Source organism: Marmota monax, unplaced genomic scaffold (genome assembly GCF_021218885.2).
Source record: "Marmota monax isolate L192 unplaced genomic scaffold, Marmota_monax_Labrador192_F-V1.1 WCK01_AAM20220418_F8-fsc00009, whole genome shotgun sequence".
Classification (NCBI taxonomy): Eukaryota; Metazoa; Chordata; class Mammalia; order Rodentia; family Sciuridae; genus Marmota; species Marmota monax.
Window position 1 is genome coordinate 25,206,587 of NW_026694710.1, and position 16,428 is coordinate 25,223,014.

The 16,428-nt window shown below is 51.5% G+C and overlaps 1 protein-coding gene and 1 non-coding gene across 13 annotated transcripts in view; both read left to right on the forward strand.

Annotated features, from left to right (window-relative positions):
• Window positions 1–3,042, forward strand: part of Kiaa0232 (KIAA0232 ortholog) — an 80,808-nt gene extending 77,766 nt beyond the window's left edge. For 8 of the 12 annotated variants that reach the window (XM_046423558.1, XM_058572437.1, XM_058572432.1 and 5 more), the window contains one exon: window positions 592–3,042. In XM_046423558.1, coding sequence (XP_046279514.1) covers window positions 592–771 — 180 coding nt within the window. In that variant the 3' untranslated portion in view covers window positions 772–3,042. The remainder of the gene's footprint in view (window positions 1–591) is intronic. The other 4 variants (XM_058572434.1, XM_058572435.1, XM_058572436.1 and 1 more) reach the window with 2 other exon arrangements.
• A 3,765-nt stretch (window positions 3,043–6,807) lies between these two features.
• Window positions 6,808–6,877, forward strand: LOC124078847 (small nucleolar RNA SNORD104). Its single transcript, XR_006847077.1, has one exon. It is a non-coding gene; the product is annotated as a small nucleolar RNA SNORD104 (small nucleolar RNA).
• The last annotated feature ends 9,551 nt before the right edge of the window (window positions 6,878–16,428 follow it).

Here is a 16,428-nt window from a genome sequence, read left to right on the forward strand (position 1 = left end):
CTAGTTGCCGTGACTGCCAAGGGGCTGCCACTTACATCTAGTGTCCTGGAGACCAGAAATGCTAGCCATATGGTGGGGGCAGTCTCATACAATAGAATGTGCCTAAACAGCGTTCACGAAGACGGGACCCAGTTCAGAAGCACTGCCTTGAGGCAGCCATGAGCATGCGCTCTGCCTCTCCTTGAAAGCCGTGCCTTCGGCCACTCCCGTGCCCTCCCCCCGTGCTGTGCATCTGCAGTCTGAAACTGTGTGTGTTGGTCTGCTTGTTGGTCTTCTCCACTGGAACGCGAGCCCCAGGAGGGTGTGGCCGTGCTGTCCTGCAGCACGCAGGCCTCAGTGGAAGTTAAGCAACCCTTTTATCCTACCCTGCAGAGCCACGTTTGTCCAAGTGACTGATGTGCAGAGCGAGGGCCGGGGTCCTTCCTGGGCTGAGGGAGAGGTGCTCTTGAGGCAGTGGAGCTTGTGCTGCTGTGCGGCACAGCAGGACACCAGGGCCTCCTTCTTCATCTCTGTGTGTGAACAAAGGGTGCGTCAGCCCTTTGGAGGCAAAATCTGATTTTGATCTGTTGAAAATTGTTTCTTGACTCACAGGTGTCTTCTGTTTATGAAGCAAGATGCACAGGAGAGAGAGGTTCTGGGGCGAATCCAAACGGCCTCCGCAGGAAGACATGTTCCAGCGCCAGCTCCAGCTCGGGGGACTCGGGCTCCGAAGGTGGTGGCGAGTGGGTGGGCCCCAGCGAAGAGGACCTCTTTTCCCGCACTCACCTCTAACCTGCAGAGTAGTACAAATTATTTTTAAACGATATGTGATGGGAATTGCCCTTCTGTGAGGCCTGTTAATCTAAAGCAACAAATAGGTTTCTTCTTCAATTAACTGATTCAGATCAGTAATTATCTTTCTCTTCTTGCTTATTTTAGAGTTGAGGACAGCTGTCCTGTTGAAGATTTTTTTTCCAAGCTGTTAAATTCTTGGCTATTTGAAATAGACTAGCTTGTGTTGTGGAATCCAGATGGGTGTGCATGTGCTTGTCGTAGAGGTGCCGCTGCGCCTGCACCACCCCTGCAGCCCCGCCCCTCACTGCAGTCATGTCGGTACACCGTCGCATCGCAGTGTCCACACCACTCCTGCTGCTCAGAGACGTGGCTTTGTTCTCAGTCCCTGGGAGATGCGTCCTGCCCTCTGTGGATCAGGCCTTTGCGAGGGCAGGAGGGAAGCCTGAGTGACATGGCCATGGTCTCCCTTCAGTCAGATCTCATGTGCATTCAAAGTAGAAACCACAGAGGCGTGCTTTTAGAGACCCACCAAATACCGTGTTTCTGTCTTAGGATCCCCCACCCCAAAGTATCATGAAGATACTGTGGTTTGTGACTTTTTTGCTAACTGAAGATGCTAAGGACTTGGGCCGTGGGGTGGTAAATGAGGCAGAGTGGGTGGGGTGAGACACCCACCCTGCCTGCCCCGCGCTGGTGTTGCAGTGCGTGGACACCAGAACGCCGTCAGGGCTCTTCGTGGAGAGTCTGACAGCACACAGTGAGGACCTTGGTTGCACATTTTATTTTCTGGTGACTACGTTAAATTAAAGCCCCCAAAACTTGAAGTTATAAACATTTGACATGAGATAAAGGCCACCTTATCACCCCAAAGAAATCTTTGGCTGCTGCAGCTAGCTGCTCTTGTGGCTGTGATGTAATGTAGCTTCTTATATCATCTTGTGTTGGAGAGAAGGTTCTAGATGAGTTGTGTGTGCGGTGGGTTGGGTGGGTAGAGTAGTTTTCCCACATGCCCATGTGGCCCCTCATGTAACCTGCTTTGCAGCACCTTGGTGAGTCTGGGAGTCGGTGCACCTCGTGCAGGTCGCACTTGTGAGTGCAGACACCTCCTCGAGCTCTCCCAACACTACAACAGTTTGAAGCCAGGAGGAGCACTATCTGCAAAGCCTGGACGTTTTAGGTTGTTTTTCTCTTTTAATCAGTGCATCATTTTAAAAACACCTAATCTGTGAAGTCAGTTTAGCATCTGTGATATCGGGAATGGCGGTGACGCCCGACATGGCCGAGACAGCTTCACCACTTGCTTCAGGCAGCAGACGCACCTGATTAGCTAGGAGCTGAGCTGCCTGTGAAGTACCTGACTTGCTTTGAGCATGTGAGTTTATCGCCTTTTTCCCAATAACAGAAACACCGTGGAAGGCTGTGGAGTCGCCGAGGCTCCGTGTGTCCTCACCGTGAGAGGCTTGATGTGATCCTCTGGTGCCATCTCGCCGTCGTGGGGGTTTGTCTTTATACAGCGCATCTTTTGACACTTTACAGTGGGTTTGTGTGTGCGTGTGTGCATGTGTGAGGTTTTATGTTGCTATTATTTATTTACAGATATCAGATAAGTTTTTATGTATTTTTCTTTCTTCTGGAGCTTCCTAAAAATTGATTAGCATCTGCACTGAAATATAATTTAACAGCAACAGCAGAAAAGGATTGGAAGTTGTAAAATTCCTAAAATCACTGCGGCAACGATGATCTTAGAAATCGTTGCTTACGTAGCAGAGACCAAATAAGTAGATTTCAGACACAACCTTGAGCTCAGTTGGTTTTGGACAGCTGCTGTTCATCAGGAAATGGCTCCAGGTGGCAGAGTGCCAGCCTCCTCAGGCGTGGGACGGTGGAGCACCTTCTACAGGGAATGGGGATGGATAATAGATGGGCCAAGGGATTAACAAATTCTGTATTTATTTGTTTTAATAGTTAAGTGACTAAAACTCAGAGGCTTTCAGCAACAGAGTTGAAAGTGTGGTTTTTGGTTTTGTGAATGGATGATCACAAAAAGCATTAAAAACATAAATAAAGTTGGCAAACGCTGAAGCGCACTGTGGTATGAAGCGCGTTGCATCTCCATGGCACTGAAGTACCAGTTTCCATTCCTGGGCTGAGATTTTTTTTCCCGTGGTTGTATTGTTCTGATTTCACGTACACCAGAGTAACTGATTTTTTTGTTTGTTTGTTTTGTTTTCTTGTGGAGTTAACACCAAATAAAAAGTTTTAAAAAGAGTGCGTTGTCTTTATTTATCATCTCAAAGGTTCTTTCATGTGGGTCCCAGCTTCTGTGTCTGCCTGTGAAGCAGCTAGTAGTGGCCTCATCAAACATCAGCAGTGCCTTGTGGGGCACCAGGGGTAGAGACACCCTCCCCGGAGTCCCCCAAGGCCATGCTGGAGCAGGCTGCACCGCCCTCCTCATGGGTATGCTGGGCTACCCACAGGAGGTGTGCCTGAGGTGGAGCAGTGCTTTCCTGGTGGCTTGCCGTGGTTCCCCGAGTGGCTGTGTGCACTGTTGCCCCTACCCGCTGGGGTTCTGGCACGGTGTCCACGTAGTACTTCCCAGATGCCTGTGCCTGCAGGAGAAGGGCCAGTGCCGAGGTGGCCTATCACCCAGGCTCTGACCTGTTCCCGTCCCCAGGAATTCTGATATCACAGAACTGTAGAATTAGGAAAGGCCTTTCTTTACCTCTGTCACCCAAAGAACTCAGGCCACTGCTGTTGCAGCTGACACTGCTGTCTGTCACCATGATTTCAAGGCACATGCAGTGAGTGGCCATGGCAGTGCCCAGGAGGCCTGTGCCTGCACCAAACCCAGAACAGAGAGGAAGCCCAGCCCCCAGCTTCTCTTCCAGGCAGCTGGTCAGGTGACCTCTCAGCCTGGCACTGTTGCCTCAGAGCCTCTGCAGCCGTAGCCACTGGTGTGGGTGATTACAGCATTTCCAGGGACAGTTGCTTCACATTGTCAGGCTAGCAATGACGGTAATGTCACCACCGCCTCACATCAGATGGTGCTCACAGCATCAGCTGATGTGAGCTGGGGGCCCCTGAGTGCCCGGAGTCTTCCATGCACTCTGTGGTGTTGGCCAACCCTGTGAGGCAGGTAGAGTTGCCCCTGCACAGGTGGGTAAACCGAGGCACCATGAGCTGTTAAAACCACACTTTTTGCTTCACCAAGATCCCATTAATTATGAACAGTGTGTTGGGAGGCATGGGCCCTCTGCTTCCTTCCGCCCAGGAGCCTTTCTCTAACCCCGGTGCTGGGTACTTGCTGCCTGTTGGCAGGATGTCATGTCCCAGGGTCCTCCTCCACCCCCACTCACCCCCACCACTGTATACCCCCAAGTGAGTTTTTCTCTCAGGTGTAAGTGGGTTTCATAATGGGACCTCTCATCAGGGTTGGTCACAGGGACAAGATAGTCCACAGATTGCTGGAACGCAGAGGTGAACAAGATACAGCCCTGTCTGCTAGGCTGTCCGGCCTCTGCCTTCCCTGGGTTTGCTGTCCTTGGCAGGAATCCAACTAAGGTGGACGTGCAAAAGGGAAGTTCACCCCATGAATCCAGTAATTCGAGAAAGTCACGCCTGCTCAGGTTGCCCCTCCCATCCTCCCTCCACTGGTTAGCAGCGCCCTCTGAGGGCACTTGCCTGGCCTGTGGCTCCAGGCCCCACAGAGGCCATGGACCACTGTGCTGTCTGGGTATTGACCACAGTCATGTCACCCTCTCACCTTGAAGGGAAGTCACATCAGCCTTTTGAGATGGCAAACCAGCTTCTGCAGTCCCTGGATCCCATGGGAGCCACAAAGGCGGGGACCAAGGGCAACAACAGAACCAAGTGTCCATCAGAGCTGAGCCAAGGGCCTACAGACCACCATCCCTGTCGGGGAGACAATGGTGCGGTCTTGCGCCTCACATTACACCCAGGGACCACTAGGGGCCCCAGGAGTCGGAGAGGCCTGTTGGAGGGGGACAGAATAGGCCCCACCCTTTGGCCTGTCACCCTTAGGCCCTGTTACAGATGGAGATAGGGTCCCCTTTTAGATAGTCTCAAGGCTTAGATGAGGCCACTATCAAAGCTGAGAGCCATCTGTCTGCTGGTCCTCAAGAGTGGACCAAGGCCAGGATCCTGGGTCAATGTGTGTAGGGGCTGCTCTTCCCCTTCATTGCCACCTGGGAAGGCACCGTGGGAAGGGCCCTCTCCACCAGCTGGGCCTCTATCCCAGGGCCTGGGAAGACCTGGTGCCCGAGTCCTGGGGCAGGGGACGCAGGTCAGCACTGGACTCTGGGAGCTCCTGTGTTCTCTCCAGCCTGCTCACTGACCCACCTGCATGTGCACCATGTTGGGTCCTCCCCGGCACACCTAGGGTACCCATTGCTGTGGCTGGGAGTCCAAGGGACTGGCCCAGATCACTCACCGGTGGTGGTGAGCTGGAGGCTGCTGTGGATTCATCAGAGCCCCAAGTGAAGGTCCCCACAGTGACCCCCATATCTGGTTAGGGGATTGAACCAGCTGTAGAGCTAAGTCTGGGGATACTGCCAGGGCTTATAGAACCCTGCTATGGATCTGCCTGGACACAGGCTGGGAACCTGAGCAAGACAGCATAAGATGCCCAGTGCTGGCCAGCTTCGTGCCAGAGCCAGGAGCGTCCTCCCTTACAGAAGAAGAAGTCCTGTGAGGACCTGGGCCCTCTGTCAAACCCAGACTCACACCAAGGACGTCCTGTGCTCAGTGGGACCTCACTGATTCTCACACATCTTTGGGCTCTGCCCCTAAGCAATGAGTGGCTGGCTTCTTGTCAGGGGCCTGAGGGCACCCTCTGTGGCTTTTCTCAGGATCCAGTTCCTGGTGGTCAGAATGTCAAACATAACCACCATGTCCTCCCACAAACTTCCCTGCAGACCCACGATAACTGGAGCAGCACTCCTCGGCGACCCCTGGAGGCTGCCTGATGCTCTGTTGCTGTGTGCGGCTCTCTCCCCAGGCCACAGATGGGGAAGTTGCGCAGAAAGGTCAGGACCCTGCCTGGATGACAAAGTCATTTGTGACAGTCCCTGGATCTTGGCAGCAGCACTGCACTGTGAGGCTGACTCCGGCCCTTCACACCTGCGCTGCTCACTCATGCCTGAGCTGCTCTCGGTGTCCCACCTCTGGTAGCCTAAGCTTGCCTGGCAGTCCTGCTGCCCAGAGTGCAGGGTGAGCCTGGCCTCCTTTCCGCCACTGAGATGAGGTGGAAATCTCAAGGGCTCTGTGTGTTCCTGCCTCCCCTGCTTCCTCAGGCTCACTTACCTTCTACCTCCTCTTCTCAGGCTGGGGAGGACCTGGAGGGACGCAGGCCCAGGGAGGTCCCTCTGCTTGCAAACAGGTCCTACTTCTTGCCGGGCCTGGGTGGCATCCCATGTGGACAGATGGCAGGCTGTCTGGACAGGGCTGCTGGGCAGAAAGCCTAGTTTTCCTACTGCCCTTCTTTGCCTTGACCTTTCACAGGCATCAAGTGGGAACAGGGACAGCAGGTTGGAGTTGTTGGGGGGCCGAGGTTGTCTTCATTTGAACATTAAGCTGCTAACAGTGAGGAAAGAGAAGCCTCCTGGGCCTTGGGCTCCCCACCCGTGAGAGCTGGGTCGCTCCCCATTGAGGGAGAAGGGAGAATTCTCGGAGGTGTCCCAGGAGGGTGTGGCATCAGGCCTGGCATGGAATGCCCAGTGTTTGTGGAGAGAGAGAGGATGTGCCCCAGGCTGCCTGACACTCCTCCCACCTGGGTATGTACAAGTCCTCATTTGGACATCAGAGGAGAAGCCCCAAATCCAACTGTGCACCCATCAGGTGTGCTACAGATGTTGACTTCCAGTAATATTAAAAAGGCGGGCAGCGGTTTTACGCCCCCATTTGAAGAATGAAGAATGGAGTGGCTTTTTTTTGGCATTAGCAAGGCCAGCAAGTTCCTGACTGGGTGGGCTGGTGCTCTGGGCCCAGGAGCAGGGTGGAGGCAGGTGGCTGGCAGCCACGATGATGTTCCAGTTGAAGCATCTGCTAGACTGCTGATGTGGTTGATGTGAACTGGGGTCTGAGGTGGCGGTAAAAATGAGACAAGAATGAAGCTGGGCATGGGAGAGTAAATCGGAGTCACCACTGCAAACAGGGTCTGGCAATTTCAGTTCATGAAACCAGGACCTATCCTGTGCTAGGCCCCGGTCCTGGGATCAGTAGTGACTTTCATTCTTCTGGACCAAGAAAGCTCCTTCCACCTGGTTCTATGGTAATGAAGGCAGCATGGCTTCTCTTTAGTCTCCTTGGTAAACCGCAGTCTCTCTAGGCTGCCTGGGCACAGCCCTCAGGTCTGCAGGAGTTGGAGAAACAAGTGGTGGCCCCTCCCAGCTTCTGTAGCCGTCTTCCTTCCTTGGCCCTTACTGGCCTGCCTGGCAGCCCGGCAGGGACCTTGTGAAGTCAGCTGGCTGGTTGTACACAGTGAAGCCTGCTGGCCCCAGCTCTGCCCTGACCAGCTGGGTGGCCAAGACCATGGGGCGTCTCTGGGGAGGATATGGGAGGGGTGGGCGCTGAAGGGGCTTTACATATCCAAGGGGGTGTGCCTTCCTTCCTGCGCGAGGAGTTGCACGGTTCATCTTCAGGAGACATGTGAGGGTCTGTTTCCACCTCATGTCTCTGCAGACCAGTTGTGGACATGCATTTCCTCATGGGCAGTATCTGACCTGCCATGGGGCAGCCGCAGATCAAAGCAAGCAGTGGAAGCCCCAGTTGGGCACAACTTCCCTGAGACTGGAGCCTGAGTGTGGCATGAAGTCCCCGTCGATGACAAGAAACAGGGTCTCCCTCCTCTTTCCTGGGCCAAGCCCACTCAAGCACTAGGGGAGCCAGCCAGGAAGGCCTATGGAGCAGCACAAAGGGTCTGGCCATCTCCACCTAGGACCTCACTCCACCTGTGCCCTACAGCAAGTCAGTCACTGGGGGCACTGAGTGGCCTCATCTGCAAAAGTTTGACTTCCGAGACTAAAAGGAGTAATGTGAGCTGGGGGTTGGCTCGGTGGGAGCGCTTGGAATGTAGGAGGCCCTGGGCTCCATTCCCAGAACCTTAAAAGGAATGAATGAAAGGAGCAACATGTCTGGCACACGAGGCTGCCCCACAGGGTGTGGACTCCACCATTAGTACCCCTGAAACCAAATGGGAACACCGTTCCCGCAGTCACCAGTTCATGTCTCAGAATCCCATCCTTGGAGTCCTAGCTTGACTTAGCTGAGGAGAGAGAGAGATGGGAACAGAGAGATGGCAAGGGTCAGCCCATGAGAGGCCTTGATGCCTCTTGCAGTAGTCTGGACTTCATCCTGCAGCTGACAGATCACAAAGGGGCAGACAGGTGCACCATTTACGTTGTGGGTAAGCCATGGCCCCTGAGGTTGGGTAGGAGATTTAGAATCAGCTGTTGCACAGCAGAGATTGGCTAGGACTTTGATAGTGTTTCAAAGTGTTAAAAGCTCAGTGGACACATGTGGACGAGTCCTACCAGCGACCCGGCAGGCTTACTCCAGTGCTGGATCCCCATGTTGAGGGCCCTGTATAGGCCGTTCCCTCCCGTGACCTCAGTTCCCTCCTGTGGAGAAAATGGGGATCAGCCAGTCCACCTTTAGTCTGGTGGTAGGCTTTGTCATTTGATCACAGGTGGGATTAAATGTCAGCATCTGTGAGGAATTCTTAAAATCGTAGTTGTATTGAAGCATAGTTGGTCTTGCCATCTGACAGCCCTAATATGAACCCAGCTCCGTGTGTGGCCTGTGGCTCCACGTTTGACCAATCTGTAAAAAGACTTCTTTTAAAGATGATTGGGGCCAGTGCTGTGCCACACACCTGTAATCCCAGCAACTCAAGAGGCTGAGGCAAGAGGATCAAGGCCAGCCTTAGCAACTCAGAGATACCTTGACTCAAAATAATAAAAAAAAAGTGCTGGGGATGGGGCTGGGACAGGGACTGTAGCTCAGTGGTTAGAGCACTTGCTTCCCACATGTGAGGCACTGGGTTCAATTCTCAGCACCACATAAAAATAAATACATAAAAAGATGTTGTGTCCACGTACAACTAAAAAAAAATTTTAAAGGGGGTACTGGGGATGTAGTTCAGTGGTTAGGCCACCCTGGGTTCAATTTCTACCACCAAAAAAAAAAAAAAGTACTTTAGAAGATATTGAGGAATTATGGTTAATTTTGTTAGGTATGCTGATGGTAGTGATTATGCTTTAAAAAAAAAAGTCTTCCTTACAGTAGAGACACATATCAAGCTAAAATATTTTCATGTGAACTGATATACCTGGGATATTTTCTGAAAGAGTCTAGAAAAATTAAAAATGCTAAGACTGTGGGGAGATGAGCAGGGCAAGATATTGATTTCTATAGAGATTTGTATTGGGGCTTTACCACACTGTCCTCTCCTTTGCATATATTTGACATTTTCTCTAAATAATATAAGGCCAGCACATCTTCTCTGATGAAGACCCAAGACTCAGCAATACCAGGTCTTCTTTTTTATTGGAGGTGAGGGTACCAGGGACTGAGCCATATCCCCAGCCTTATTTTATATTTTATTTAGAGATAGCATCTCACCGAGTTGCTTAACATCTCTCTTTTGTTGAGGCTGGCTTTGAACTCATGATCCTTCTGCCTCCACCTGCTGAGGTTATAATTGTGCCACCGCACTGAACTCCAGATCATCTTACTGGGGGAAAAAAACAAAAACAAAAAACACTCCACCCCCGCAAAAAAAAAAAAAAACAACCCCCCCCCCAAAAAAAAAAAAAAACAGTTATGGTGGCATACACCTGTAATCCCAGCAATTTGGGAGACTGAGGCAAAAGGATCACAAGTTCAAGGTCAGCCTCAGCAACTTAGTGAGACCTCCGCCTCAAAATAGATAGAGGATGTAGCCCATGGTGGAACAGTCATGCAATTCTCAGGGCCATAAAAGAAAAGAAAGAAATTATGAGGTTTCCCTTGAAGGCTTTTCCCTGTCATGGTATTCCAGAACATTCCATGGGTCAGGTACTTCATCCTGTGAAGATGCCTCATTATGAAGTAAACAATTACATGCTTTACATAGCGGGTAATCCTGCTGTGGGATGAACCCATTGGTTTTTTTAAATATTTTTTAAAGTTGTTGATGGTGCCGAGGATCAAACCCAGCACCTCACGCATGCCAGGCAAGTGTGCTACCACTGAGCCACAACCCCAGTCCCTGGATGAACCCGTTGTTGCAGCCAGCACATGGAGCTTGGGACAGTGGGAAGTGATTCCCAAGTGCTCTCAAGGCACCTGCCAGTCTCTGCATGGTGGACTGGACATATTGGCAAAGTACAAATCTGAGCTAATCTTGACTCTGTCTGCACGGCCTCCCCCACAGTTGTTCCCACCTTGCCACCATCTGAATGTCTGTGTCACCCTAAATAGCAAGCATGGACTTTCTCCATAGAATACAGATTTGTTGCCAGGCACGGTGGTACATGCCTATATCCCAGTGGCTCAGGAGGCTGAGGCAAGAGGATCATGAGTTCAAAACCAACCTCAGCAACTTAGCGAGGCCCCAAGCAACTCTGCAAAATAAAATACAAAAAGGGCTGGGGGTGGGGCTCAGTGGTTAAGGGCCCTGGGTTCAATCCGAGGTTAAAAATATATAGCTAGATGGCTGGCTGGATAGAGAGAGGCGTCCTTAGGAGTGGCAGAATCCTGCAGTGGAGCCCATGGGCTAGAGAAGTCACGTTTGTTCGAGGGAGAAGGAGGCAGGGGAGGTTTTCAAGGCAGAAGGAGGAGGCCCTCGTATGATGTTTGAAATGGCAGTCCTGGGCTAGAGGATCAGTGAGCAGGGTGGTGCCAGTCCAGCCTGAAGAGCAGCTGTAGGGAGGTCCCGGTGCAGAGGTGTCTTGGTGCCAGGCTGATTCCGTCTTTTGGATGCTGTGTGACAGCCCCTCCTTCAGGACCTCCCGGTTTTATTTATTTATTTTTTAGGGTTGATGCAGTGCCTCCACTTTTATCTTGACACCTCCTATCCTGTGTGGCCCCCAGCCCCAGTGTGTTGGTATCAGAAGGCGGGGCCTTGGAAGCTGATTGGGTCACAAATGACACCTTCATAGATGGGACTAGTGCCATGTAAAAGGGACTCCAGAGAGCTCCCTCACCTTTCTCCCACATGAATGAGGACACAGTGAGGAGATGCTAGATGTAAGAACATGGACCTTCGGCAGATCCGAATCTGCTGGCACCTTGATCCTGGGCTCCCCGCCTCCAGAACCCTGAGAATTCGGTTTCTGTTGTTCAGGAGCCACCAGCCTGTGGAGTGTTCTGCTGCCCTGGGGGGACAAAGACAACTCCCCGCAGCCTTGGCCCTGCCTCCTCTGCCAGTCTCCCCTCCCCTCTTCCACCTCAGCTCTCACTTCTCCACACTGCCCCCCTCCACAACCCCAGGCATGTCTGGTGATTTGGCCATAGAGGCAGCACCTCTGGTTCCTGAATACCTGGCTGGTGTCACAGTTCCCTCTCAAACCTCACCCGGTGGGGGCTCAAGCTGCACCTCTCGCCACAGGTGCTCAGTCCTTGGGGAGCACGTGGCCATGCTGTTCCCAGCACCACCTTGCTCTAGTCAGGATTTTCACTCTGATCATAAAGATGGAGATTGGGGCTGGGGCTGGGGCTGGGGCTCGGTGGCAGAGCGCTTGCCTTGCACAAGTGCACATGCGACACACTGGATTAGATTCTCAGCACCGCATAAAAAAAAATAAAACAAAATTAAAATATTGCATCTATCTGTAATTAAAACAATAAAAATAAAAGATAGGAGATTGTTATAGGAAACTTCAGCCTTGACAAAAGGCATGACTCGTCTCCGATGAGCACCTGACCCTGGCTACATCCTGGGGCTTTTCTCACTGTCCATTCTGGGTTTGATTTTTACAGCCAGCCCTTTCCACGCAAGTTTGTGGAGTCACACAGCACTTTGTGCCATTGAGACTTCTGAAACCTCTTCCCCAGGGCCCTCCCCTCTTGCCCTCTCTAGCCAGTGACCTTGTACAAGGTGGTGACCCCAAAATCACAGTTTCCACTTCTGTAAAACGGAGGTAATGGTGCCTGCTAGTCAAGATGCCAACATCACCTGCCCTTGAGGTCCTCCTGTTCCTTGTTGGGTACACAATGAGTTCATGGACGGTGATAGATGGGTAGTTGAGGGAGGCTCCGTAGCTTCTGTGTCCTCTTTGAGAGGAACAGCCAGTCTACACTTCAGAATGTGGTGTCCTTTGGAATTCCCCTAATGGTCCCCTTCCTACACAAAGATCCCCACCATCACTGTCTGATCCACGCCAGCCTCTGCTCCCCAGAGCCCACACAGCTCCCCTGAGCCCAGGGAGTGGCAATGACCATCCCCATTTTACAGAAGGGGAAATTGAGGCTCAGACTGAGGAAAAAGTTGGGAGGAACCATTGGGGGCAGGTGTGTCCAAGCCCTACTGAGACAGGGGATTGGAGGCCCTTAGGAAACACTGCTGGGAGGAGGAGCTGGGGCAGGCAGCCTTTCCTTTCCGGAAGCTCAGCTGCACAGGCCTGGTGAGAGGGCATTTAAGAAACCTCGAGGGGTTCATCTGAGCCTGTTTGTAGGCCTAGTGGCAAGAACTGGTGCTGAGGAGAGGACTGAGCTTGGGGGCAAGAGCTGGAGGCTGAGTTACACTGTGTGAGCCACCTGCCCTCCCCAGGCCTTCAGGTAGGGGCCCGGGGTGTGGCAGAGGTCAGTTGAGCTGCTCTTTCTTTCCTTCTGTAAACCAAGACCCAGCTCTGCTCAGCACCCAGGTGTGTTTTTTCTGGGCTCCCATCTTGGGCAGGGGTGGTTCATACTTATTGGGTGAGGACAATCTCCCAGGAGGATTGGGTCCGCTGGGATCGGGGTCTGGAGGTGAGACCAGCCATCCTCAAACTGTCCTGAGTACCTTCTGTGGGCCAGAGCGAGGAGGCAGATGAAGAGGCAGTACCAGAGGCCACAACCAGGCCTGTGGAGGCTGACCAGGAAGAGGCGGAAGAGATGTCCCAGGAGAAAAGCAGAGGCCAGAGAGCTCAACAAGGTGCCACCCGCCCCTCAGGCTGCACCTTCATTCTGGGCAAACCTCCTAGTCCTTTGGGGAGCTTCAAGGCACCCTCCACATGCTGGAGTAGGAAGACTCCTGCACTCTGCAGATAATTTTCTGTAGAGTTCTTTCCTACCCAGGCTGCCGTGAGGCAGGGAGCCCCTTAACTCTGGTGCCACCAACAGCTATGGAGGGGCACAGGGGAAGTGCAAGGGGCTTTGGGACCCTTTGGGAAATGATGCAGTTGGAATCTGCCCAGCAGGAGAGGGGACAAGGGGGTTGCAAGGTTAGGCTGGAGCCAGGCTTGGGAGGGGTAAAATTCAAGGCTGATAAGTGGAGGAAGCATCTGGTGGCCTTCAGGGGAGTAGAAGTGAACCAGTAGCCTTTTGGAGGTGGATCTGTCCCTTCTATCTGGCATGTCACCCCCACTGCCAGACAAACATGAGCCCCCCGCCCACCCAGCACCCTGCCTGGGAGGGAGTTCCCAGTGTTTTCCAGGAGCCCCAGGTGGCTCCGTGAGCCTGGGGGACCTCAGCTTGATGGCAGAGACCTTACACAGGCGGGATCCCCCACAGTGGACAGCAGGTGGGGCCAGGAGCTGGGCCTACATCCCTAGCCCACCTCTGCCCGCTTGCCTGCCATGAGGCTCCACGAGACCTGAGTTCTGCAGACCTCGGCATCAGGCTGTGAGCTGGTGGCAGCAGGTGACCCAGTGTGTCTTTAGTGGAGGCTTTTTGGAAAATTCCACTTCAGGCGTGTGGTGACTTGGAGCCACCCCCAAGGGCTCTCTGCTTTCCTAGTACTTGAGCCTGGAGGCCTCCAGTATCTGGTTCCTCTTTTATCTTTTGATTTCTTTGGTGCATTATAGCTCTACATAGTAGCTGGGTTCATTTTGACATAATCATACATGTTTGGAATATACTCCAATTCAGTCCCCAGGAGCTCCCTCCTCTCCCTCCCCTACCTCCCCCTTCCCCCTACTCCTCCTCTTCTGCTCTTCTGGTCTACCTTCCACTCATTTATATAATTAAAAAAAATATTTTATTCATTTATTTATATGCAGTGCTGAGAATCGAACCCAGGGCCTCTTCACACATGCTAGGCAAGTGCTCTACCACTGAGCCATGACCCAGCCCCTCATTTATATAATTTAATTGGTGCTTTGTAGATATACATAAAGATGGAATTCACTGTTATATTTATACATGCATGCAGTGTAATTTTATCAGTAATTCTGCATTTCTTCTGCTTTCCTGTTCCTCCTCCCTCCCTGTGTCTGGTACCCCTTGAGGATCAATGAGCCATGACCACAGGAGATCCAAGTCCTCCCCCATTCCACTCCAGGCCATAGCTGCAGGCTTTGGAAGACCCCTTTCTTTCATTGTGACTTTTTCTTCTAGTCAACCACTTGGGATGCTCTGGAATGGGTGACCTTAGGTTGTGAGCCAGCCCTACCTGGATCAAGGCCCTCAGTAACCTGAGATCATCACAGGGTACCTAGGACAGTTAGAAATGCAGCAGAGATGGAAGGTCAACCACACCACAGTGGTAGGACTCTACTGTCCCCATCCCCAATAGGAGCAAGTGGTAGGCCTCACAGAGATGACAGCCCCTGGGACTGGAGATTTCCCCAGCACAGGGCTCCCCTGGCTTAGCTCAGGACTCTGATGACAAGGCTGAGAGTCTTCATTCCCTGGACCCAGGTGGCTGTGCTTATTGGAGTCTTTGGTCACCCCAGCCAGCTTACTAGCACATCTTCCTTATGAATGCAGCATATGTTTGCTGTGGGGAAATTTTAAAGTTACCAAACATACATGGGCAGAAGATAGGCAGCTATGCTCACATATTCCGTTCGACATTTTTCCTGTGGATGGTGTTTCAAATCCTTTGATTATACTCAGCAGTCTTATAATTTAAACTCTTCTTCTGGCCTATAATACATTCTTTATGATTTTAAAATACATTAAAAACTTTTTGACACACACTGTGCCCTATAAATATGTATATGTAAATTTATATTATGTATATAGTATATACAATGTAATAGATACAATATTCTATTGTACATATTTATAGGGCACCAGTGATATTTCAATACAGATCAGGTAACTGCCATATCATCACCTCAAATATTTGTCATTTCTTTGTGTTGGGAACATTCAAAATCTTCCCTACTAGCTACTTTTAAATACACAATTGTTCTCAACCGTAGATGCCCTACTGGGAGCTACAGAATGCTGAATTATTCCTAACCAACTGCACTTCTAAAGGTTTTATGATGGCTGCATTTGTCATTCTATTTAGTCAGTCTTCCTGCTTGTTGGACACATTATGTTCATTTTATTGTAAATAACACTGTGGTGACCATCTTGTTAGAAGTTTCTGCCTGAATTTGGGGATGATTTTATAAGGCTCATGCCCATAAATATGTCACTGGACTGAAGGGATTCTGTTGCTGCTTCTTCCTTTTAGGAATGTGCTGTTTCTAGGAGTTCTGCTTCCATACATTCGCTGCTTTGAATCTCCTGCAGGCTAGGAAATAGACACCCTTGTTAAAACTGAGTAAAACTCTAGTTAATGGCCGGGTGTGAGGGGCCAAGGCGGCTCCTATAAGCAAAGTACTGGGCTTTGTGAGGTAGATCCTCCAAGTCTGGGTCCTTCTGGGTCCATTTCTGGCTGTCTCCTATCCAGAAATTCCTAATACTACCCAATTTCCAGAACCAATCAGAGAAAAGCAAATTCTAGGGATTGTGTCCTTAAAATGAGTTTTCTGATGAGGTTCTGACAGCCCTTGGACCAATGGGAAGCTCTTCAGAGACAATGCCCCAATGGCCTCTGTCCTGGGCATGGGCCCAGAACCACGTTGAGTCCTAGCGAGTACGGTATGGGCCCAGAACCACGTTGAGTCCTAGCATGGAGTGTGATGCTGCTACTAATTTTATTCATGCTGTGGACCCTGGTGGCTCAGAACAGGAATCTGGGTGGGAAGGAGGATGGTGAGTGGGTAAGACATTGGTTGTGAGACCTGGGTTGAATGGCTTTGCCTCCCAGCCTGTTTCCTCACCTCCAAGATATGAGTCACTGCCTCAGCTTGGCAGGTTATGAAACTCGACTGTATGGCCAGCACAGTCTGGCACTTGGGCTGACACTGGGTGCAGACAAGGCATGAACACGATCCCAGTCAACACCTATGGATAAAGGCCACATCTAGGGGCAGGGAATAAAGGGCACAAATATGTGCTGGGGAAATGAGGTCCCTCTGGAGAGATGAGGGGCGTGGCAGAGGCCTCCAGATTGTGTGCTGACATCCTGCCCCACTCAACCACAAGCCCTTCTGTCCTTCTCTCTCAATACTCATTGCTGGAGCTCTGGTGCCCTGGCTTGCCTCCTGAGGTCTTCCAGACAACCATTTTCCTTAGAAGAGGACAAAATTGCATATATAAATGTACATCTGTCTGTCCTGGGAACTCTGTGAGGGCAGCAGTTGAGGCTGTGGACCACTCTAGTGTCCCCAATGC